We start from the raw sequence: 26458 nt of genomic DNA, 5'->3' as shown, positions 1-26458 counted from the left end.
AATCGGGCCAAAAGAAAGAAGTGTAAGCGAGAGTGAGAAAGGCAAGAGTGCAGAATATGATTGAACCTGAAATGAGTGTGTATCTCTGGCTTTGTGAAAGAGAAAGATAGAGTAAAGGTAGCAGAGCGTGAGGCAGAGTTATACACTCTGCCTCACGCTCTCTCTGATAAGAGTGACAGTGTGGGGTAGAATGAGGATGAAGTCAAAGTGAGGGAACAGATGAAGATAAAAAGTCTCCAATATTCTCTTAAGAATCCAATTCTACCTCAGTCCAGACTGCCATATCTCTGGCATTGTTACTGTGTGTGTGTGTGTGTGTGTGTGTACACATATGTGCGAGACAGTGTCTGCACCAGCTGGAGCATGGGGAGATTTAATGAATTGAAGTTGAAATTAGAGGTGACAACTGCAAAGGCAAGCATGTAACATAGAGAGAAAGAAAGTGAGGACTTAGGGACCAGATGAGGAGACGAGGACTCAAATACTGCCAAGCAGAGAAGACTGCATGTGAATGGATTCTCACACATAAACACTGTCCTGACTTTCCACTTTATCTCCACATTCAGCATTACTTTCTAAAAGTTGGCTCTCGCAAGATAAACTCTGAAATGAACGCCCAAACAAAAGGTTTGTCCACGTCATTTCTGCTGCACAACAAACAGCAAACATTAAACGGCTGGAAAAGGAATAAGGAATCATCCACAGGAGAATACAAAGGAATGGTAGTATGTTTAGAAGTTATACTGAGTCTGAAGCCAGCATGCACCACCTTAAACATAGACACAACACACTGTGTAGGGAAAGAGCATATATATATATATGAGCTGTTTAGCTTCAGCTGCACAATCTTGAACAAAAAAAATATACTGCTGATGTAAAAAACATTTTTTATTTTCTTTCAGAAACATATGCTAAAAAATGTTCTGGAAGAGAAATTAGGCACCAATTGCTGGAACCTGAAAGTGGGACAACATGGAAGAAAGACACCCCCCCCCCCCCCCCAAAAAAAAAGAGCTGGGAATTCTGCATCCATCCAAAACTCTCTGAAATCCATTTAATTCTCAGTTGAGAAAAAGAAACTGCATCCTGTGATTTGGCAGGCACTAGTTTGTGAGGTACAAGGTTCAACAATCCTTGGCTGGCAAGTTTCTGCAGTGGATAAACAGCCATTAGTTGGCAGTTTGCGCACTGTGTGCTGCCAGCATTGTGACAGACGGGATGCTGAATGGCACCGGTGCTGCCAAAGGCCTGTGACTTTTGCCCCAGTAGTCTGATGAAAGAAGGGGACCTACAGAGAGCATGAGGAAAATGGAAAGACAAACAGGGAAGAATATAAAGTTTTTAATGTGTGTGTTGTCCTCATTTATTAGATGAATCATCCACAGATTTGAAAATCCTAACACATTATTGTATTGGCAAACAAAGGGATTAACCCCTGAACAATGGAAGGTGAAATTGGTATATGCGTGTTGAATGTATTTATGAGCGTGCGTGACCATTAAGTATTTGGAGATGGCAGAAATGGTCATCACCTTGAACCAGCCCTACTTTGGAGCTATTGTACTCAAATATTTTATTGTCTGCCAAGGCAAGAGCTGACCGCTTTCATTAAAGCTGAGAGAAAAAAAAAAAATAGCACTGGCCTTGGCAGAAGGTGTGCTCTTCAAAGGCTCTTGATTGGCCCACACAATAATGAGAAATCTAAAAATTACTAGGGGGTGGAATGGAGTTTTTAATTTTGTAACATGCAAGTAAATCCCAAATTCTTGGCTATGAAATCCTGAGTGCCAGTCCAACACCTAAGTGCTAATTTCTTTTGCAATACTAGTGACTTTTAGGGGATAAATTGAGATATTTGGAGTGGTGGTAAATTACTTCTCAGCCTCCCTCCCTTCATTAGTGTGAACTTGCAATAGTCTGGATTTTCTTGGAATACGATGGGCTCTAAACTGGCTACATGCTAAGTCATCCTACACAATTTTTACCATTCACTCAGTCAGTCATCTGGTGGCTTACACAGTGAAGAAGATAATTAGCACGGGTCGGTATCCCCGCAGTAATTTTCTCTGGCAGACTGGAAGTACTACAGCCAGGCTTTAGTGGAAATTCCTTCCAGCTGGCATCTAGCGTGTTGTGTGTGTTGTGCGAGCGCGTGCGCGCATATTTGTGGCAGCAGGTAGCAGACGGTAGTCGCTGCCCAAGAGTTGGTTGCTTCTGAAAGGACAACTCAGCCTGTCACAACCCATCTGCCCTCCTTCTCCACTCGATCTGACACCTGGGTGAGGACATTTTCATGGAAGGGAGGGCACGTGAAGAGGAGTCAAACTGTGTGGATTAGGCAATCAAGACTGTTAAGATAAAAAAGCAGTATGTTGAAAAAGGAGGGGTTTTTTTTGGGTACAGTAGATCTTCCAGTTGTCACTGGATTGTTTCCTGCCACATGAAGCCTTTTCTCTCCCATCTTTCACCTCTCTCCTTCATTGATCATCTTCTTTTTGTTTCTGCTTTAGTTTAAACAGCTGTGGCAAGATAAAAGTTACAGGAGGAATTTTGAATCTGTAGATTTGGTGTTAAGAAGTTGTTGCTACAGCTTCACTGGTGCTACTATTTAGACCAGGGGTCTCAAACTCGCGGCCCGCGAGGCACATCCGGCCCCGCCCCCTACTTCGGGTCCATGATTTGATGTCAAAAATATAAGACAATTTGGCCCTTTAAGTTACTTCTTTGACATTTTGCTTTCTCCTCCAATTAAAAGGAGTTAGTGAAGTCTGAGACGGGCCGCAAGTTTGAGACCCCTGATTTAGACTGTATGTGTTCTGCAGCGTATGCAGAGTTCGCTCACTTGCATATGCAACTTATATCTCTCAAATGGATGCTATGGGGGATTATTTTCCCTCTCTGTTGGTAAACAAAGTCCTTTGGGGTGAAACACTATCTCTCTTTGGTTTTGTTTGTGTGTGTGTGCGTGTGCGTGAGAGAGAGAGTGTGTGTCAGAGGAAGCTACACGGCGTCTCTGTCTGAGCCCTTGAGGAAGGTGGGCCACGGCCAGGTCTGCCGGATACAGGAGGGACAGCAAAGCACTGGGCTTTAATACTGATACAAAACAGACACACACGCTTACAAATGCAAATGCACACACATGTGCGCACACACACACAAATATACCATACTACCTCCTGGCCCCCTGCATTAACAGATGCTTCCTGCCCTGAAGCCCAATCCACCATGCTTCACACACAAACACGCACATACAGCATGTCCCTGGCACCCCTACAGGTTGACCCAGGGGCCGCTTTGAGGGGCAGCTCCACCCGTGGTTCTCTTGTGGTGTTTTTGTTAATGTTGGATCCTGTTCCGATGTTGGCTCGCTCGCTCGCCTCAGCCAGACAAACAGAACTAACTGCAGTTTTGGTATCACAGGAAATTTTCTTGTTTGTGTTTAAAAAAAGAAAAAAGAAAGAAAAACTAATCCCGGGCCCCAGAGCTTTAGTTTTATTCTACTTCACAAAAACAATTCTTGCCATCAATGGCAGTATATACAAATGACCTGCTCTTTACATTTGAAAACGTTATTCCCATTATTGTATATATATCTAAAAATCATTTGACTTCATTCTCCTGCCACAACACAGGCTACAGATGTGCACTTGCATTTTAAAAAGAATTATATATGTTTAAATATTCAGTTCGAAAATGTTAAGGCTGCAAAGTGGCTGTAATAATGCCTGAAAACCAATGGAAAAAGAAAAATCTTTAAACTCAACTGAAATCAAAACAAATGAAACACACAAATGTCAAATATTGCTGTAGTTTCACCCATTTAACTCCCGGGAGTTAGAAATGCACAAAGGAGGCTTCTACGACCAGCCCCATTTCTAAATGCGTCCCTGCGCTCTCTTTCCCTTTTATTTTACCACACAAATTCACAAATGGCCAACAGCATAAAAAAAAAAAAAAAAAAAAAAAAAAAACACACCCATGTGGCAATCACCAATGCTACATTTATAAATGCCCTTGAAAATTATCCAGTAAAGGCTCTCTGGATCGACAGGCAGATGAGGGGATGTGGATCAATAGCAGTGAAATAATGGGAGCAAGTGAAATTGAGTGGGTGGGAGCAATGAATGGCTTAAATATCAGCACTAGAGTGTGCGCGTGTTCGTGCTGGAGATGTGTAGTCTGGAAGTTGTAGGTAGATGGGGTCTGTGCATACAAAGAGATTCTATTTGCATATCTACTGTATGTGTGTGGGTACTGTACTGTGCCAGTATGTAGGCCAGTATTTATGCATCTGTGAGTGTTAAACTACATGTGAGTGCAAGGCTGCTGAGTTCATGGGTCACATGTATGGCTGTGGATGTTGACACATGATAAGACTGTGTGTGTGTGTGTGTGTGTGTGTGTGTTCTATGCACAAAGTGTCTCCATATGAGCAGTCTCACTTTCGCTCCTTTTAATGCTGTAATGTTGACCAGCTTGGGCAAGTGAACACAAACGGGGCCTGAGTGGGCTTTTCACTCTAAAATTTCAGCCTATCAAAGCTAATGGACAATAATTACACCATTCAGGATACAACACAGGCCCTTTTATGCCGCTAAGTACTGAAACATTCAATCGCACAGCTCCCCCCCCTTACTATTGCATGAAAAAGGAAAGTGTGGTAAAGTACTAAGAAAGCAAGAGTTTTTTCTTTGCCCTGCTTCATAGCAACTTCAATTTTAATATACTGTGGTGCGTCAAAGCATATCCTGCATTGCAAAAGGTAAATAGGAGGAACAACGTGCTTCTCAGCAAATTAGCAAATTCCAAAAGCTTGACAAGGACAACCTACTAGCCAAACGCAGGGGTAAAATAGTATAAAAGTGTACACAAGCCATCACATGGCAGTCAGTTGTTCCAGCATGAAAAAAAGATTTCAGACTCAGCAAGTGTGCTCAAACTGCATTGAGCTCTTCTTTCACACTCTGGGTTTAAAGTCCTTTATTGTTCCATTGGACCAAGACTTGGTTCTCACATACACCAGCTTCACAGTTTTAATGTCAGTGAGCAAGGCACATGAAAGACACATCCAAATGCCTACTGACTTCTCACATTGTACACCTGTGTAAAGCTGAGAGTTCATTTGAACTCTTGAAGTGATATTGATGTCAATCAGAATGCTGCACTGTCGACCAAAACATATACTTTTTGGGGGGGTTTGCAAAGAAGCAGCAGCAGACTGAATGCAAATGTGCAGTCTATCTGAATATCCTGCAGTCAACATATAACTCAAACTGAGTGGCCATTCTGACCAATGGAGTAACAATGGTTTTTGTCTTATAGTTCCTACTCTCAAAAAAGCTGTGAGATCCAAATGCAGTCTGAGGCCTTCACTGTCACATAGAGAATGGTACAACAGTAACTGCTGTCTGACTGCACAATGTGTAATCATGTTTTGGTTTAGGAAAATTTCTAGACTTCCACAGAAGATGCCCATGGAAATGAGAAAGAAGCAATGCATGTTTTTGTTTACAAGGACTGAAAAGTAATTTATGACTTATGGGAGGTGAGCAGGGCATGGCTGGGCTTAATGCAATCTATATTGATCTTTATCACCCCTACTTCCTGTGCATATGATATTCTAGACCTCCCCTGGTATGCTAAAAGCTCTCTCTCTCTCTCTCTCTCTCTCTCTATTGTTGTCTCTCACTCAAATTCTCCCTCTCGCTCTCCTTGTTTTCTGCCTTTGTCACTTCGTCTCTCTCTCTCTCTATCTGGATGCCCCTCCTCCCCATCTACTGAGCTTAAAGGCCACATTACAAAGACGGCCCCTGTGAATTCTGTCAGTTTGTCTATTAGCCTGTCTGCAGGGCAGAGGTCAGGGTAAATCTGTCAAGGCCAATGTGAAGAGGCAGTGGCATTACCTCACCTGGCAAAGGTCATCTTCTGAGAGCACAAAAATGGTTTTGTCAACATATTCCTGTGCCAGGGGAGCCAAGGTGCATCTATCTAACACTTAATATTTCAGCGGCTAATCTCATGATGCAGAGGATTGTAGTACAAAGAGCTTTTTATGACTGACAGCTACTCTGACTTCAACCTGTGGGCTGTGGTATTTTCTTTTGAGAAAAAGAAAAAGAAAAAAAATAAAATATTTACTTAGAAGATGCTGAAAAATGAAATGAAATTACCACAATCACACTGGTCTATGTTACAGCTGCAAATTCACCAGTATTTTCGCAAGTATGGAAAAAGTCCTACAATTAGGAATACTGTGCAATCACATGTCAAGAACAAGAGCGTTATCTCTGAAATGAAATCAGTTTGTTAATAACTTGTGGGTTATTTTAGTCCCTTGGAGCAACACGTGCAGTACCCCTTTGTGAAAAATGCTTGAGGTGTTCAGTTCCTAATCAGACTTGTATGGTTGTCTGGGCATGAAGCCACAGCACTAAGCAAAGGGTCAATAGACTGCGCTGACGAATAATTAATCTCTGCATTCCACTCAATAGAGTTTCAGCAGTTTAATACAGCCATCTATCCCGTCTGATCTGATGATGATGGTAGATCAGTAACTGTAGCTAAAATCATATATCATATAAATCTTACATAACATGCAAAGTATTTTGGAAGGTTAAATAATTTCAGGGTCATTCAAATCTCATTTGGACCTTGTTAAATTCTACTAAACCAACCATTCACTCGCTCAGCTCCATCTTGCATGATAACGAGTTTGTGGAGTTTTCCTGTTATTGCTGCGAGTAAAGTCTGGCACTTATTTGCACATGCCAGATGCTTTGTCTCTCTACCTGTCCATCTGTCTGACCTGCCTTGCCTGGATCTGCCGGCTCTGGCACTAAATCCATCATCCCACGCTAGCACTCCCCTACCAATGCCTCTAAAGCCCCATTACTATTCGACCCAGTATGGGTCCATACAAGCTGATTATGTCAATGTTCAGCAAGACCCATTGATTGCTGAGTGAAGCAAATGCAGCGGCCTGGGTCAGCCATGAGTCTGAAACTGGTGGCCTCTGTTAGAGAAACTGCAGCTGAGGGGAAATTGCTTTCAACCTAAGTTATGCGCTTGTTTTGAACACGAATCCTTTTATCAGCAATGTGTGACATTTCCTGTTTCAAAAAGCAAACTCATCTGGTCTAGTACAAGTAAAACAAGAAAAAAGATGAGGAACAAACTCATACAAATAATTAGCAAAGAAAGAAAACTGATTAAATGCCAACCTGGGGTTCCTTACCAGGTCATTTTTATGAAGCATGCCTCGCTTCTTCCTATGAAACTTGAGTCAAAATGGAAAAAATACTCATCAATTAAGCAAAAACTAGAACGTTCAGAGAAGTGTGAATAAACAAATCGTGAATTAGTGCTGCAGATTGTAAGATGACTTTAAACACAGAGAGTTCACCCAAATATCAAAATCATGTATTTTTTTTTTTTATTCCATTAAGTCAAAGCAGAGGGAGACATTTCAGGCACAGGGGAAGATCAGCTATTCTACTAATCAGAAGGTCAGTGGTTTGATCCCAGCGACTGGGTTTGAACGTTAAAGTGAACCCCAAACTATCCCTGATGCATCCACTGCAGTGTGAGTGTGTGTATGGTAGTTAGAAAGCTCTTAAAGGCATAGACTAAAGTGCCGTATGAATGGGTTTGTGAATGGGTGAATGTGACTACAGTGAAAAGTGTTTTGATTGCTCAGTTAGAGCAGAAATGCACCATGTAAGTGCCAGTCCATTTACTATAGAGCTGATAATGCCAAAACTTGGGAAATCACACCACAATAATACAGAGGGATAAAATAACATTTTAAGTTTGATTTGATACTGAGCTACAGCAAAAGGAGCGAAAAGGAAATACCAGACATCTGGAAGGTTAATAAGTCATGGGTGGGATTTGGTGCAGAGACAGAGTGCAGAGCTTGGTTTTAGGAGTTGGTGTGATTTATAAGACAGGAAGGTGCACATGAGTGAGGATAAAACCCAGCAGGGTAGCAACAGCAGTGACAGCAGCATCAGGACGGCAACAACAAAAACAAGCCCCATTATTGGCGTTTTAATAATAGATGCAGATGGAGAGATGGAAAGCTAGAGGGAGAAGAAGAGGTGGACAAGTAGGAGAGGACGGAGGGAGTCCCTGAGAAAGGAAGGAAAGGGGCAAGAGGCGGCAAGATATCCTCTTGCTAACAGAAGGGAGAGTTAAAGATAGAGTCAGAGAAAACGCAAGAGACACCAAAAAAAAAATATTAAAAAAAAAAAAAAACAGAGGAAGCTGAGGAAGCCCAACAGAGAGCACATGTAAGCAGCAGGGAGGTTCAGAGAGTTCAGCAGCAGAACATTTTGACAAGTCTTCCAGCATCGGGAGGATGTAGACTGAGGTTGTGATCCACTGGGATGAGCAGGATGTGATTTAAAGGGACAGTTCGTCCAGAAACGCAACACAATAAAACAATAAAATCTAAGCAAGACCTTGAAAGCCTTTTAAAGTATGCAAGTGATTGCCTTCTAAAGAGGACTACCCCAGGAAAAAAAAAGACCTCAGGTTTAATGTTCTGGGTTGTTTATTGGAGAAGTAAATAAATCTAGGCCTCAATGCCTCAAAAGAGAAACCCTCCTGGCCTCACAGAACAGCTTCACTGGCCTAGATTTGGCTGCCTGTCATCTGATGCCAAATTTCCAGTCACTCAGTCAATATTTCAGTAACTACTCTCTGATGTTTGAAGTCAGACCAAGTAAGAATGGTATCCGGTAAGAGCTGCTATGTGGAACAATACTGAAGAAAAGAACCTACATGGCAAAATAAACTGCTTAATTTCCACTGTTGCTCATTCAAGATGGTTCTTCTCCAAGACTGTATTAAACTAAGCTGCAGACCATAAAAGCCAGCTGGCAGCTGTGGAGTCCCTGTAGAGAAGTAAACTTAAGTGATTTGTTTGAATCAAATAACCTACACTATGTTTTTGGTCTTTTGGATCTCTTTTAGTAGGCAAGCCTGTTCAGCTTTCAAGCTATAACTGTGTTTAGGCAAATTAAAGCTCGGACTTGTCGTCATTCATTGCAAAGCTGCGCGGACTGCACTGGTGCTGTGCCGGCTGATGGATCACTCAAAATGAAACCAAGATCACAGCAAGGAAGGAAATCACCATTCCTAGCTAGTTCAATCCAGCCAAAACTTTCAAAAGGAGACTCGCTTCTGAAGAAAATAACTGGCTGCCATTCTGAGAAGGCAGTCAATTAAAAAATTGTGAAAACCTCATGTGGAATCAAATTACTTTCTTATATGCTTTGATTTATTCTTCTCTCTCTCTCTCTCTCTCTCTCTCTTATCTTCAAATCACGCCTTCTCTGTTTCCCTATCCCTTCCTCCCTGAGATTTCATGATGGATGAATTTACACCGTCATAAGAAGGAGAAAAAAAAAAAAAAAAAAAATCAAATCACTTTGCTTCTATTTCTTTTTAACCCCACAGAGCAGTGCTCTTGCACTGCAACTGTACCTTCAGAAAGAGCAGTAGTAATAAGAGAAACCAGGGAAATTTAATTAACCTTTCCAAAAGGTGAGCTCATCACAGACGCCGACCAATTAAGCACCGACTTCAAACAGGCCATGCTGGATAAAACCTTAACAGCTGTAGATGGACGATAAATTAGCTCTGCATGTGCAGCCCATAGAAGGAACAGTAATAACATAAAGATAAACAAGCTCAAGCTAAGCCAGTGCAAAAACAATGATAATTAACATTTTAGGGATTCACTAACTAATACTTGATTAAAGAAAGAGCCCAATCACTCGTTTAAATGAATAAACAAACTAAAAACAAACAAACAGACATCACCTTAGGCTTCATAAAATTGTAATACTGATTAATTAATTCTGAATACATTTTAGTGACTATATTTTTTTGATTGCTTAAAAAAAAAAAAAAAAAAAAGACTTGGCAGAAAAACTGAATGACATCAGCCTCAAAAGTCCAATTTGTGCAATTCTCTACATATACTGTAAACATGTGAGTAATGATCATCCAACCCAACCCAATGCACAGAAAACCATGGGGAAGTCCACTTAAAATAAGCAAACTGAATGCAATGCTGCCATTAAATGGTACATGGCTGCAGGGTTGAGCTATCAGAATCTGAAATGAGCCAAAAACAAACAAAAAAACTCCAGAATTAGATTTAGGTTGATCTTTGGCAGAACATACATTATACGTTGTAAGTAGAGAGAGCTCCATGTACAATTTGGGACAGGAAGCAGGGATGGAGAGCAGTACAGAAGGGTAACAAGGTATTTAAGAGCTAGTTTTGTACTATGTGTGGTTCAGATTTAATGTGTTCTCTTAGACTTAACATCTTCTCTCTTTATCCCTTTTCATCTCCAGGGACCTAATTATTACTTATCCTACTGAAAGCATCTGCACACACACACACACACACACACACACACACACACACACAATGAAGACAAACATCTCTGAGGCTTTCAGCACCTAGACAGTTACTCCCAAAGAGACACACATAGGGTAGAAGCAACAGTCATTCTGCTGAAGCAAAGGCACAGCACATGACCCTGTATGATCTTTGTTTTTTGTTAAATATTTAAAAAAAAAAAAAAAAAACAGAACCGATACTTCACTGTTGGGGATTTCCTTGCACCACCAGAAGCTCACCAGAAACAAACTCTGGCAGATTATCTTAAGAACCGTAAACTAGGAAAAGTAATTGATAACTATCCACACAGCGACATCATTACCAGTTCAGCTCTGACATCTGGGAGGCAACGTACACACAGCAGACAGATCAGATCAGATGACTAACATGTATGGACTGACTGAAAGCAAATCACCAATGAACACGCTTGTCATCATTGGCCATGGCTGCATGTTTTGCATAAACCAAGGACTTGTAAATTTACATGCAGAGGTTTTGCTATAAAAACAAATGCTACCAGGTTTTATGACTTGCATATATGTTTCAATCAGTGCAGTCTTCTTCATAACCCTTGTCCCAACATCTGCAATCATCATACTATAAACAAAAGTTTCAAAAAGGTATCAAACACATAATTCATAGCAAAATATTTTGGAAGCCCCTCAGGTCACTTTGCTCTTGTTGTTGCAGCTGCTGAGAACAATAAAATATTTGGTGCAAAGCCAGAAAAAAAAATTGCCTCCAACAGATCAAAGCATCAAATGGAGATTAATATGTCAGGCTCATTCTCTTGGATGACTGAACACTGTCCAAATAAAAGGAGGCATAGTCATCCTGAGATACAAACTCCTCCTCTTATTTATGAACTATTGACACAATTTGGCTTTATTCTGTGCATATTAATAGTTTTTAAATTCATCCTTGAATACAGTGGGAAAAGCTTTGGCATGGTTCCAGCAGTTGTGGATATCAGTCCTTTTCAGTAGAGAACACTGGTTAAAATTCAAATTACAGCCACAAGCACAGTATGCAGGCATTTCTAAACAGATAAAATATATATGCATATGAATCAAGCTCAGTTTCTCTCATCCCCACCCCATCTTTCTCCCAGTAACACACACACACACACACACACACACACACACGCACGCACGCACGCACGCACGCACGCACGCACGCAGACAGAGGCGGCAGCATCCTAAGCCAGAGGCACTGGCCAAAAAAGGGATTACGACATCGCTTACTTTGGAGGACCACGGCTGCAAGCAGTTGGCATAGCAACGGACCAGGAAAGCCATTTCCACAGGAGGGAGGGTGCCACCAAGGGGAAGTTTCCCCTCGTTCACCAATAAATGAAGAAAAAAAAAAAATAAGTAAAAGAGAAGGGCAAAGGCGGACGTCTCTCTCTGTGCTGCAAGAGACAAACTGTCCAGAAGGTGGTTTGTTAAAAAAACTCTTCCTTGATCTGGCAGTAAAAGGCAGAGGTCTCGCTGGATGACTGTCAGATGTCACTACAGAAGGAGATTTAAGAGTCAAGACAGATCCATTCATGTGTTATGCTTTCTCTCTCTCTCTCTCTCTCTCTCTCTCTCTCTCTCTCTCTATCTCTGTCTGTCTCTCTGTCTCTCTCTCTCTCTCGCTCAAGGATTCAACTGCAACAGAGAAGCTGATAAACCTTGAGGGAAAAAAAAATTCTGCTGAATGCTCAAAACTAAATCCAAAGGAGAAGGAAGTTGCACGGTGAAAGAAAAAGCCATCCAGTTCAACATGCAAGTTTAGCAGATTTTTCTGTTGAAAGTTCAGTGCAAAATCTCATCAAGCCAATTGTGCCCTCTTCAAGATTTCTTTTACTTCTTAATGAAGCACAGGTTTCTCTCTTCAGTAGATGAGCCAGTTCAGGAAAAAAAGGGGGTTTGTTTGTGCATCTGCAGCCCCCCTGGGAAGGAGCCTCTTGCCTGGCTTCAACTCATCCAAACAATGCCCCCTCACCTCCCAAAAGCCTGGATCATTTGCCTGCAGCTCTCCTCTGATCTTCATTCACTGTCAAACTCCTCTCTCTGTTTCTTGCAACTCTTTCTTGTCTATAAAGCTCCAGTGGTGCATGTGTGCGCCCATCAGTGCAGCTCCATGGCATAGAGCCAGTGATCCCGCTCCTGTACCCCGGCTTTAAGCTCTCCTCCCTGGTTAGCGCTCACACCTCACACCGGCATTCCTCCTCCCCCTCCCACCCGTGGAAAGAAGCTACCATGGATAGATGCTGCGCTTTGGAGAGACAGCCGCTAATGGGAAACGGAGGAGAGAGTGAGCGCGAGGGAGGAGGGAGAAGGGAGGAGAATCCAGCTGGAAAAGAATGACATCACCTGTGCAGCGAGGGAGGGAGAGAGACGGGGAAAGAGAGAGAGAGAAAGAGATGGGATGGGAGGTGGCAGGGATGAAGATAGCAGGGGGAAACTGCATTAGATGTATTGGCTGCTGAGCACATGTGGATGAGAGGGAGAGAGAGAGAGAGATGGACAGAGAGGAAGAATGGGAAAGACAGATAAAGAGGAAAGCGAGGGAGCATCTTTATTGATCTGCTGGTAACATAAAGCTCAGTATATTGAGGCAACCTCCTCCCCTTTCTGAGCATGCCGCATAAATTACAAAAAAAAAAAAGGGGGGGGGGGCATAAATCTCAGAGTCCCTATTAGATACAACAGACAGACGCTGGCAGTATTTTGCCAAATGTGAACATGTGACACAATAGCACAAGGCGATAATAGGTTTTCCCCCTTTAAAAAGCCCCTATCGAGAAGATTTGTGACACCATAGACAGAATTTGAGTACAAGAAAGGCATTAATCACAGATAACTCACTCTAATACAGTACACTGCTGGCCAAAAATACTGAGGTAATAAAGGCATTAGGCTGAGCAGAACTGCAGCTGTAAACAATTTGAAGCAGACCTGGTTCTGACAGGAGCTACAAATAATCCTGAGCGGGGTTTATTCTACTATGCATCAGATGTGGGATACCACCCAAGAAAGTGGGACTGACAGAAGTACCCAAGACTGGTTTTTCAGCTTTCAATCAAAGGCACACAGTTCCATGCAACCTCAACAACTACAAGTCTTTTTTTCCAAATCACCAAATCAGCTCCTAATTAGAATAACGATGCTTTTAATGAGAGCAAGTGATGCAGAAACTTAGCAAAAACAAATGGAAAACCCACATCTTGAATGTATGTATATAGGCCATTATATTTCAATAATATTTGGTGAAATCCTCAAGGGTGCAGAATACTAGTTTTCTCTGGATTCTGAAATGTTTCTTTTATTTTTTTTTTCCCCTAATGGAGACCTATAAAAATCTTATGACTCTGTGGTTCTCAAGCTATTTTTTTTCCTTTTTTTTAAATATATGCTCCTCCTTAGGAAGCTGTAAGAAGTTTAAGTGCCCACAGGATAATTTTTCATAGTTATAAAAATTCATCTAAGTTAATCTAAATTAAATCTTAGAAAAATAAAGTATAACATTATACAAAATATAACGTTACTATTAGTTCAATTTAACACTTTTGTCCCTTTCAAACTACATTTTTAAATAGTTTTAAATAAAAGTGAAGCAAAGCTGTCAATAATTTCATATATATTTATTTTACTTAGATAATAAACATCTTTGTTTTTTTTTTTTCCACACTATTTTTCCCCCCTCTTTTCTTTAATTCCTCCTGCAGTATCAGCCTGTATGCTGAAGCAGTTCTGATGCACAAACAAAGATGACAGAGTGGAGGGAAGATTTGAAAGCAGAGACAATAGGAGCTGTCTGGCTGTCTGAATGGCCAATTCTCCTATAACACAGGAGAGATGCCAGCTTGCATCAGGAGACACTTCAGACAGTTGAGAATCTTTCTCACCATTTCTGGCTTTCCGACCTTCCTCTCTGTTTTTTTATTTATTTATTTTTACATCTGTCTACCTCTCATTCTGTCTCCAGGATCCTATTTTTACTCCTTCTGTTCACTGCTGAGCACTAGGATCTCTACCCTCAGTTCTCCCTCCTCCGTGGGTGTGCATAGGAGCCGAAACACACCTCCCAACTAGGAATGACATCATCGTTTTACTCTGCAGCCAATCAGATGGAAGCACATGGAGCCCAGCCTTCAGAGGAGCGTTATGTACACAAGAGAGACAGACAGAGAGGGGTGGGGGGTTTTGGGGGGCTAGAGATGAATAAGTAGGCAAACACAGAGACAGAGCGATAAAGACACAGAGAGACAGACAGAATTAAGGTTGAAGTGGACTAAAAAGATGAACCACACAAAGACACGCACACGCACACACACACACACACACACACACACACACACACACACACACACACACACTATTTAACCCCCACTTCTCCACATGAATGAAATTACAGAACACTGAATGGATTAAAGACTCTGGGACAAATGTAGGGCTCTGTCAGTGCGTGTATACAGTATGTGTGTGTGTGTGTGTGTGTAAGTGCATGATCCGACTAAGTGTGTTTTAGTGCTTAAAAGCTGCAGTATATTCCCTTTTGTATGCTAGTATGTGCAGCACTACATCATCTCCTTTCCTTGCCCTCAAAAAGACTCAGCCCTAATTAACACACACACACACACACACACACACAAAAACACACACACAGAGCTGCAATGTTTGATGTGTGTAAAGAAATATAACAAAGTTTGAAGCTGCTTTATTTATGCTCCTGTGGGTTTGAAGGAACACCCTGAAGGCAGTTACAGACAATGGTTAGCAGTGGTTAGCACTGTTGCCTCACAGCAAGAAGGTTCCTGGTTCAAACCCCAGCTGGGGCCTTTCTGTGCAGAGTTTGCATGTTCTTTCCATGCCAAACATGTTAGGTTAACTGGGGATTCTAAATTGGCCATTGATAAGTGGTAGATAAGTCTACAGAATAATTAAAGTTTTTGTGAGGAGGGACAGGATTAGAAATGAGTGCATCAGAGGGACAGCTCAGGTTGAGCAGTTTGGAGACAAAGTTAAAGAGGCAAGGCTGAGATGGTTTGGATATGTACAGAGGAGGGATAGTGAATATATTGGACAACGGATACTGAAGATGGAGCTGCGAGGCTAGAGGAAAAGATGAAGACCACAGAGAAGAGTAATGGATGTAGTGAAGGAAGACATGCAGAGAGTTGGTGTGAGGATGCTAGGGACAGGGTAGATGAGATGTGGTGACCCCTAAAGGGAGCAGACAATAGAAGAACAAGAAGATGGTGAATGTTTGGTTAAATGTGGCTTGTAGCCTGAAGGGTTTTGAGCGGTCACTATATAAATGCTAGTCCAGTTCACATTTAGAGCAAAAACAGAAATACTGATTAATTAATAACCATTAGCTAAGTCACAAACCCATTAATCCTTATGAATCTAGTTGTCTATTCTATCTCGTGTAACTCTGGGGAGGAAGAAAAAAAAATCTCTGCTGCACGCTGATAAATCAGATAACTCTTACATGTCTGGGAGTGGCAGTTGTGGTGTGTTAGATACCACAATGGCAGAAAAGAAAATTCACCATAAAAGTCACAATACAGTAATATAAAAAATCAAAAAGAAACTTACACTGAAGGATGCAAGAACCTGGAAACTGTATATTAATAAAGCTGTTCTCAGACAGTCCGAACTGACCTACAAGAATGCACACTAGGAAAGTGACCTAAAGGTTCATATTTAACAGTTTAACCTAGTGTAGCATTCATTGTTTGTACAGAAAAACAGTTTTGATATAGTATATTATATTGTTATGTTTTATAGAACACCTGCCTTTCTGAAGATTTGGTAATATGTTGGGTCTGACCTGAAATAAGAAAAAAAAAGTGGCACAGGGAGACAAAAACAAACTAAAAGCATCCACAAGCCTAAAATCCTTACAATTCAACTTAAAACTTTCATAACAAGAAAAAGTCCCGCATACTAACTGCAGAAGCGCACCATTATGCAGCTTCAAAACAACACATTTCAGAGTCGTCAGTCGTCTCGCCATGTGTGACTAATCCAATTTTCAGTTCAAACTGAAAATGTGAGGACACACGCACTACCGTCTGAGACAACTGTTTACTGTAACTGTACATAAAGATGTGGAATGTCTCTGCAAAACACAGAGCAGGATGCACGTCACACAGGAAACGCTTCCTGGAACAGTAACAGTCGGTCTGCGACCGAATGTGTGCGTTCGTGTGCAACTGTCTGGTAAGGAAATTGCTTTATGGACATGCAGAGAAAAGTGAGACAGAAAACAAATATTAGAATGGATCTGAAGATGAACAAGCAAGAATTAGGGAAGGATGGGAAAGGGGGTAGCGGGGGTGGGAACACAGAGAGAGTGAGAGATCAAGCCAGGAAGAGAGTTGTTTTGACTAGAATAAAAAGACAAAAAAATCGGGAACATATGAATAACTCAAGCACTGACTAAACATACACATACAGCAGCATCCTGCGTGTTGCTCAGTGAGGCGCCGCATGGATCAGTGATTACTGAGAGGGACCCTGTATCTCTTTTCTCATTCAGCATGATGCTATTGGGACAAATGCTCCCGTGAGACACCACACACTGATTTGTATACACACATGCTAACAGAGAGTGGCCAATTGCATATATATATTTTGTGTGTGTGTGTGTGTGTGTGTTAGACAGCCATCTGGTCTCAGCCAATCAGTTCTTCCAGGCTAATTAAAAAGAGTCAATTGACTAAAGCCCCAATAGCTCTTTAACACAGAGCTGTGTGTGCACAAAGAAGTGATGAGTTATTGAAAGTTATTGGTTGGTGTCACCAATACTGAAGTGAGACCAAAGTTTAGAGTTTACATGACTAAAACAATCTACTTGGGCAACAAATAAATAATATAGTCTGTAGCAGTTATTTCTCTAATTAAGCAATTAATATTTTGGTCTATAAAATGCCAGAAAACTGTGAAAATAACCCATTTGAAGCAGACATATACCAAGTCCCAAAACCCAATTTACCAGTAATTTCCATTCTGAGTGGCTGTGCCAGTGAAACTTTGGCTAACTTCTCACTCACTTTCAAAAACACCTAAAAACATCTCCATCCACACAAAAGCAAGCAATTCCTTCAAATGCCAGGGATTAGCACAAACATCATTCTGTGTCTTTGGGTATTATTATTATTATAATGCCCCCTTACACCAGCTAACATGGCTGCAACACTGCTCAAAATCACATCTAATCCATTTCTTGTATTCAACAGTACACAAAGCACAGCAAGAAACATGCATTCAAGTATCCCACACAAAGAATCAGCTACGATCATTGCCTGCTGCAGCCATGTCGTCAAGCGTGTTGGCGTGTGTGCGCACTCAGCATGTGTTTGCGTAACTGTCAGGAAGACAGGACAGGAATTCCTGCTATTTAAACCAGCCCTTCCCTTTCCGACTGGTCTCTGCAGAGAGAGGCTGCCGCAGATTCCAGTCTAGAAGGTCTAGGTGCAAACACATTAAACTGGGAGTGAAATCATAGAAAGTAAATGCAAAAGGTAAACAAACGACTGCAGCAGATAAACTGGAGCCGTTCTTTAGGTTCACTCTGGCTGTGATTTTCAAACTGGCAAAATGAAACCTTGAAACGAAGTCTGATGTGACACACACAATGGGCAAGCATCATCATCATCATCATCATCATCATAATCATGCAACGCTGTCTCTTGTTAATGGTTTTCAGACATACTGAAAACCATTAACAAGAGACAGTGAGTCAGAGAACAGGACACAAGACAGAAAAACAAAAAAAATATGTCTGAGTGAGAGGAGCAGGTCTGTGGACGTAAAAAGAAGACAAATAGGAGCGGGGGTGGGGGTGGGGGGTTTGGGAGGAGTTGCCAAAAAGATTTCACAAGATGAAAAAAGAGTTAAGGGAGGAAGAGTGAAGGCTCTGTTTTTCCTTCAGGATGTTGGTTGTGTTTTTTTTTAGCGCTCAGCTTCAATTTATTTCTACGGCTATGACACTTTGATTTTGTTCTCCTGTTCTGGTGGGGAGCCTTTTTAACAAAATGATCTGTAGAGAGGCTTAAACATCCTTCAGCTCAACCTGACTGCTTTGGATGCTATTATAAATAAGGGCTTATTTGGATTTTAAACCCTCTGAGTCAAGGACTGAGGGACAACATTCCTGGCTTCAAGACAATGGCTTGTGTTTAATTCATAGGAAAGCGTGAAAATCAAGGAAAGGCCCCAAAAAGCACACAATAAGGTAAAAGAGAAACGAAAGGAAAGGGAGGGAGGGAGGAGGGGAGATGAAGTAGAGAGAAATATATTGAGAGTTCAACAAGGTTGTCATCTTAGTGCTGCTGATGTAATCCCTAAAATTAGCAGCAACAACAGCCGCAGACAGTGCCCCCTCTGGTACAATGCCCTGCCCAACATACTGTACTCCACGTGCACACAATCAGGATGTACAATTTGCACTTTGCACGTTTTGAAAGCCGACTGAAATAAATGCTTTGTGTATTCTATAGTGTGTAAAGAAAGGTTTCTTTGAGCTGCATGCCCCTTTCATTTACACAAGCCCATGTATTAAATATGCGCATTGTGCATAACAAAGAACGCAGCAGGAGTCCAGCAGCAGAGCCGGGGCACCGTTCAGCTCTGTGGTTTTGTTGGCTATTTGAAGACACACGTGCAACAATTAGCTGAGAGTTTTTGGGGTCTGAGTCAGAATTTGAGGAAGTAAACACATCACTGACTGACACACAACTGCTGCACCCCGCCGGCTGTTCGTGTAAAATATTTTGTTTTGGGTTTTTTGCTTGTTTCTACTCATTGGCAGTTAAACAGTTTATCACTTTTTTTTTTGTCCCTCCTCACAGTGCTAAAGAAAAAAAAGAATTAACATTTTAATTTACCTTAGAGTCTCATCCTATAGCATCGCTCCTTTGGTCTCCGTAACACCTTTTGACCTTGCCTTTCTCTCACCCCATCCTCCCACTTCTCTCACTCCCATCTGACCTTCCCACAACCTTACCTTTCTTTCTAAGCCAACCATCCCCACCACTTACCACTCCACCTTCTGCTGCAAACCCACTCATCTTTTTCCATTACTTCTCAACCCCCTCTTTTCACATTCCTTGTTCCTTCCTTAATTCATCCGCTTCATTTCAGCCAACTCATCGAGATCTAGATCTAGATATATATCCATCTTTTCTTAATCCCTGTTTACTTATCACCCCATTCCCTTTTCACCACTTCTTCTTTGCATTCTCACCTACTTCTCTGCTAGTCATCATCTACTTCCATTTCCAATTCACTCTTTCCTACCCTCCCTCCCTCCCTCTTCCCTCCCTGTTAGATATTTTTAAAGGCTGCTGTTATGGCATCTCTGCCTTACAAAATGTGAGAGAGTGAGGACACGTTTGACAATCTACGTCAAAATAAAGCTGTCTTGTCAGGAGGATATGAGATTTTTGCCCCTTTTACAATGCTGTCAAGAAAAGATGGCATTTTATAAAAGAAAAAAAATAAGGAGGAAATGTAATGCAGCAATTATCTGATTACTTACAAGAAATCTGGCACAAGAGAAAGCAGTTACTGTTTATTTTTATGCCTAGCTCAAATGCAAATGGGAAAATTGTCAGCATATCAAGATAAACAGTTTGCACTGCAAATAAGTTATAGATAAGATAATGGAATTATGACTGTTGTATTTTAATTATATCGCTAATTAATAAAAATGTAATTTAGGCATCTAATATTTCATGAGTGAAAATTTCAATCCTTCTCTTTCCACCCCGTTCTCCCCGGCTCTCGGGCTCTCCCTGGGGGCTAGCAGTGGCAGAACTGGTTAGACCCTGGGGTTTCACTGGCCCCACCTGCATTCTGATAGAATGAGTCCACATGAGAGCTCAGAACTGGTGGCATTACATCTGCAAGGAGCTTCAAAGCACAAACAGTCCAGCACGGCTTAGTGAAGCAACACAGATAAATATGAAGCTGCCATAACGCAAGTATTCACATTAAAACCCACAGCTGTGAAGCACTTAAACGACTGAGAAGCCAGACATCCCAAAACACTAAGAATTAAGCATATGCATAGCACATGTGCTGTTTCACAAACACACCGATTTGCAAAAAACCACGCACGCAAGCACACCAGTGACAATGAAAATGGAGCCAGGAATATTATCGGAAAGTTAACAACTTCATCTGTCGACGATGCCAAGAAAAACTCTATTTGGTGAGCTAAAAGCAGCCTGCTGAACTTAAGGAAATTTTTTTACCAGCCAAAGAGAAAATCGGAGAAGTCTGCTAACCAGGCCTGATCAAAACTGGCAACAAAACATGAGAAAGCATCTTTCCGTCACCTCACCTTGGTGACTTTCCAATCTCAGGGGAGGCTGAGAGATGATGCAGAGTAATTTTCTCGTTACTTCTCACACCACCGGGTTGACACTGCTATGACAAAGCATGCACATGAGTCACGCTTAGTCAGTGCACGAGGGACGCAACCTTAGATTTAAACCTGATTCTAAGCAGTGAGGTAACTTAAGTAATGCGAGCGCAAGATCATCAAATTGAATCACAAGGATACCACAAAAGACGCTCCTAATGGATCCTTAAACAGAAACTGGAATCATATGAATTATGAGCATACAGCAATCTAATGTAAAATCTTCAAGGGGTCATTCACAACATGTACAAGAGAGTCAAGCTTTTAATCTACAAGAGATGAGTGACCCAAGTCAGCCTGAGATCACAAAACAAATACTGAAGTGTTTTGTAGAGTGGGGAGGGGGGGGGGGGGGGGGGGGGGTACGTCAGACATTTTGCCTCCTGTGACAGGAAATTAACCAACCACAGACGTTGCAAGAGACAAGTATGTTTCCGACCTGCTGTGCAGCGACGCTCGCCTGCTACAAAACAGCCGAGAGGATGTAGCTTCATGCTCCACAAGCATTCACAAATTTACCTGCTTACTGTATAAGCCACATAAGGCTTCACACACACACACACACACACACACACACACACACACTGACAAACGAGCCCTAAAACAGTATTGAAAACAAATCACATTTTTAAAGCGAATCCAATGTGCAAAAACCTGCACACTTATATTTCCACAGTGTTACTAGCTTCGTTTTGAAAAATGAGTGAGTTAAATTGAGCAAGTGGCCCAACTGGGAAACAAAAAGCATAACAACACTCTCCTGATTTGATTCTAGTGGTGAACTGTGCAGATGGCTGAACCTGCATCATGTTAAATTAATGATCCCGGGCTTCCATGGAGTAGCCTGGCAGTAAAAGCCCATAGAGCAGGTTTCCCCTGCAAGGCAAATGAGGTGATGGGTTCATCCATCTATCTCCCGAGCAGGAGGAAGGCAGTAACCCGGTGAAGCATCTGATGTCTAAATGAAGTGACTCTCTGTGAGAGTGACTCTCTGTTTCTGTGCAACATGTGCAAGCGCGTGCACGTCTGTGTGCAGTGTGAATCTGAGTCATCGGTAAATCCCAGTGGTCTGCTGTAGTAATAAGAGTGCGCAGGATCTTCTGTCTAGCACCTTGCTTGCAGGGGAGTCGGGTTTCTGGATCAATCGCAGCCCTATCAGTCATCACACTGAATAAAAGAAGTAACAGTTGGTAATAAAATAAATATTGATCGCATAGCCATTTATCCTTGCCTCTAAAACTTTAAAATTTGAAGCCAGCATTGTGCTGTATTCTCTGTTCTCCATTCTTTTCTTTTTTGTGAATCACCTTTTTGGACTCTTCTTAATTCATAGCTTCAGGAACTTCATTCACTCCAACAGAAGCCATTAAGAGCGAGCAAGACACGCCAGACACTAGTACAGAGCAGCGATAATGGATTACTGATGTTATTATGGTTCAATAAGGCCTCTAAACAACATCCTCTGATCCACTGCCAGAACCACAGCGCTGCTTTGTGTGTGTATGTGTGTAGATGTGTGTAGATGTGTGTATGTACAGTATGCATTTACAGAATGGGTTGCATTTTCTATTGTTATTATAACATCACAACTGGGGAACCCCTAAAGTTGCACTGAATTAACAGTAAAGAAACAGAGTCTCCACCTTACGTTTGTATACCGCTGCCAACCAATTAAGTTTATCGTGTTTTTCTGTTAGAACAGGCGTCAGCAACCTTTCAACCATCAAAAGAGGCACTTTTCAGCAAGTTCTGACCAAGAAAAAAAAAATTGGTACAAAGCTGGAAAACATATTTATAGCCAACTTTGATCATAAGATAAGCAATAAATACAATACAATATAAATACTAAAAAGTCCAGCTTCCAGATAATACACCAGTAAGCCAACAGCATTGGCAGTGACAGCAAACAAGTCTGTTGATGCATTTTTAAATTCTCTATTTACTTCTGCATTCAGGGTTTTTTTTTTTTGAAGACCGCCACCGCTAACTGCCACCGCTATCACTTGGTGATAGATACCCTGTATCTATCACCAAGTGATAGATACAGGGTACATGATGCATAATTTAAGTGTCAACAAATACTTTTTTCCCCCCACTGTATAGGCTAAAGATTTTTAAATTTTGAGAATGTAAAGAATTACTACAATGCTAATAAAGAATGCTAAAAAAAAAAAAAATGAACCTTTGCATATGTCCTTATTCATTCAGTTTTCTGTCAGTGCCACACGGAGTCAGTGGAGCTGGGCTAAAGAGCCGCATGCGGCTGAGGAGCTGCAGGTTCAAGACCCCCCGTTTCCGACAATTCTGTGAAATTTTGTCACAAGTATGCCACAAGTGTGTCAGCATCCTCAGAGTGATCTTGACCTTTGGTCAAATAAATTCTAAAAACTACACCTGTGAGTCCAAGTGGATGATTGCACCAGTTGTAAAGGAATTCCTGTTGTATCACATTCTTAAGATTGAGAGGTCATGAGGTCTCAGTGGCTGACCTTTGAACACTAAAATTATTATACGCAAGAAGGGATTTTTTTTCAAACCTCTAACAGGTAATGCATGGAAATTTACAACTGGTACCACTGACAGCCCTCATGGCACAAAACAAATCACAGGTTTCCACTTTCATATGTGCTAACAATGTGGCTTACATCTGAGGGGGAATCTGACACTTACACCATCAAGTGTCCTCTCAGGTTTAACTGGAAAAACCTTAATCATCCTCCATTTGTCAGGAAGTCGGTTGTTGTTCTGTTGTTCCCAGCATGCATCTGTTTATTCCTCTGTCACCAACCCGTCCCGCCTGTCCTATCTACCACCCACAGTGTAAGCAGACAGCAGTGTGTGCATGTGTGTGGCAGCCTCTAAATGACCTGCTTTTCCCCAACACTGCTTTCACAACAGGTGCCTGAACCTAGAGTGACTCACAAACTACACACACACACACACACACACACACACACACACACACACACATACACTTGACAGAGACATGAACAAAAAAGTCCTGACAGATGTGAAAATAATCAAGACCCAAAAAAAAAAAAAAAAAGAACATATATACAGGAACAAAGGCAAAGTTTCATTTTTTGTATTTCGTCCTACCTGGTTGTTGACATAGTCCTGAACGGATACATGAAAAGGGAAGAGAAACAAGAAATAATGAGAGCAGAAAAATATACCAACTATGCATTGTGAAAATGAAATTAGCATAACACAGCACATCGCTCTCAAAAAGAAAAAAAGCTAGCATGCCAAAGGCGCCACTCAATCACCTCACAATGAATGAGTATAATACATGTCCAATTTGATGCACTCCTAAAACAATTCTCTATATTTCATCGGTTTTAGTCCTGCTTCTTTGGAACAGTGCTGTGCTAGCACATCAGAGCGGATTGGCTTTACATAATAAACGCAGGCACAGAAAAGAATGTGGTGGGATTCGGCAACGCTGAAGGCTAGAAATGTAATTTTAAAAAGTGGAACAATCACCAAGAGACTACAGAGGCAGGTAGGGTCGACAGAGGACGCTTTAAGCTCTCCATTAAGCCCCTTCGTAATTCTCCGAGGAGCTTTGAATGAGCTGGGAAAAGTGTGTATACGAGCTGAGTGTTTGTGTATGTGTCTGTATGCCTTTGCGACTGTGTGTTTGTGGCAAAGTGTGGCTTCTAGTGATTAGCTGAAACTGTAACTGACACACTGTGATGCTATCAGAGAGAGGGAAATTCCTACAGATGCGGTTTCTTGTGTAGACTTTTCCTACACAACCTTGGTTCAAGAGAATTCATCTGAGAGTGTCAGCGCATCAACAGGCCTTCAGAGAGACAATGTTATTTTTTCCAACAAAGTTCAGATTTAATGTATGTTAGACTGCAATGCCTCAGGCATTTCTCTTCTCTGTCACATTGGCAAGTAAGTTAAATACTAGCACAATACATGCAAACTGCAAAGCAGTGTTCCCCCATATGCTTTACCATTGATCTGCAGCTTTTTAGTCCATTTTTTTTTAAATGTATTGTTTAATTCATTAAAGCAAAACTGTACTGAGACTGAATGGCTATCTGCACCCTGTGCAAAAGTACTAAGCACATGATGAGGACACTTTAAAACCAGTCTCACCTGCCACTGCTAAAACTGAAAACATTAGTTGGGATGTCAGTAAGTTTCAGAAGACCAAACATCTCTCTCAAAAACCAATAATTTAAACATATTATACCCAACCCGCCATGTCTGCTCGGTGTAAGAAATATAATGGACAGGAGCAAAGAGTATGTTTTGGTTGCTGTGCCACTAACACAGAAGCAATAATACACATATAACATGTAAATCCTGATGCGGTTAGCATTAGCCTTTGCTGTTAGTAAAGCTGTCATTCTCACCGTGTTGTAGCTGGCTGGGTCTTGGCCGTCTGTGATCAGTTCCCGCTCTCCCTTGGGGTTGACCCTTCTGAAGCGCCGTCTGGACCTGCGTTGGGAACCCTCCCTCTGCAAGAAGCTGTCGTCCCCTTCGCTGCTATTATCCACCTGCAAGACACATGGAACATTCTCCTCAGAGCAGAAACTTCTACGGGAGTTGCCCCCACAACCTTCAGGTGTTTGGGGGTAGCTGGAAGACTGATCCTCACAGTACGAGACTTCAGGGCATGGCTCGGAGCAGCTACGTTTTAACAGTTCAGACTTCTGGATCTTAGGGACTGTGGTCATATTTTTAAACTCCACATTCTGGGTGTCAGATTCGGATTTCTGCTTCTTATAATCCAAGTTTTGGGTTTTAGATTCCGTCACGTTCTGAAAGTCAGAGGTGCGCCCCCCGAATGTGCTCCCTTCCTTTCCCCCTGGCTCTGCTTCATGCCCTGGAGCTTCTGAAATCTGGCCCTGCTCTTCTGTTGGCTCCTGGTTGAACATCCAGTTCTTCCAGAGCGCAGAGAGCCGGTGCCAGCGGAGCACACTCATCTGGACTCAAGGACAGGACCAGAGCAACACATAAAAGCAGGAAATACCACAGGGGGAAGGGAACAAAAAACAGCGGGGAAACACTCTTATACAAAAGATGAATAGAACTGCAGTGTCCAACATTTAAAACAAAGTCCAAAATCCTGGGGGATCCCACAGCATTTCATCCTCTGGGTCACTCATCCAGAATGAGGGCGAAAACAAAAGGAACCAAATTAAATGAACAAACAAATGGACGACGAGGACCGAAAAGTAAGCGCCGCATCTCTTTCTGTCTCAAACTTGGCAAGAGTAGTCCTCCTCGAGACACAGTTCATCTGCTCGACATGTTGCATACTGACAGACTTACTCACATGGTTGCTCGTACTCTGCCTCCGTATGACACGCGCGCAGAGCACACACTGAGCCCCCAGTTTCCTCCAGGAAACCGTAAATACACAAATATCCTCGTCAGGCAGGAAGAAAAAAAAACAAAAAAAAAACAACAGCACAGCACAGATTCCGGCCATACAATTCATTCCTCTTAGACTTTTGTGCGGGTCTGTTGTTGCAGGAGGAGTTTGTTTTCTTTCTTCATTGCATAATGCTAAGTGAAGTCAACAGCCTTATTATGCCAGTAATGAACACATTTTTTTTTTAATAAATAAATGATGTAACTCAGCTC

At 41.8% G+C, this 26458-nt stretch overlaps 1 protein-coding gene across 2 annotated transcripts in view; it reads right to left on the bottom strand.

The window, feature by feature from the left end:
- rapgef6 (Rap guanine nucleotide exchange factor (GEF) 6) overlaps positions 1–25794 on the bottom strand; it is an 83663-nt gene extending 57869 nt beyond the window's left edge. For both annotated transcript variants that reach the window (XM_030746995.1, XM_030746996.1), the window contains exons 1-2: positions 25222–25794; positions 23948–23965 (exon numbers count right to left, since the gene is read on the bottom strand). In XM_030746995.1, coding sequence (XP_030602855.1) covers positions 23948–23965; positions 25222–25794 — 591 coding nt within the window. The remainder of the gene's footprint in view (positions 1–23947; positions 23966–25221) is intronic.
- Between the last annotated feature and the right edge of the window lie 664 nt (positions 25795–26458).

This window comes from Archocentrus centrarchus, chromosome 14 (assembly GCF_007364275.1).
Source record: "Archocentrus centrarchus isolate MPI-CPG fArcCen1 chromosome 14, fArcCen1, whole genome shotgun sequence".
In the NCBI taxonomy this organism is placed as follows: domain Eukaryota; kingdom Metazoa; phylum Chordata; class Actinopteri; order Cichliformes; family Cichlidae; genus Archocentrus; species Archocentrus centrarchus.
Note: the sequence above shows the minus strand (reverse complement) of the source record. Positions and strands in the feature narration are given on the sequence as shown.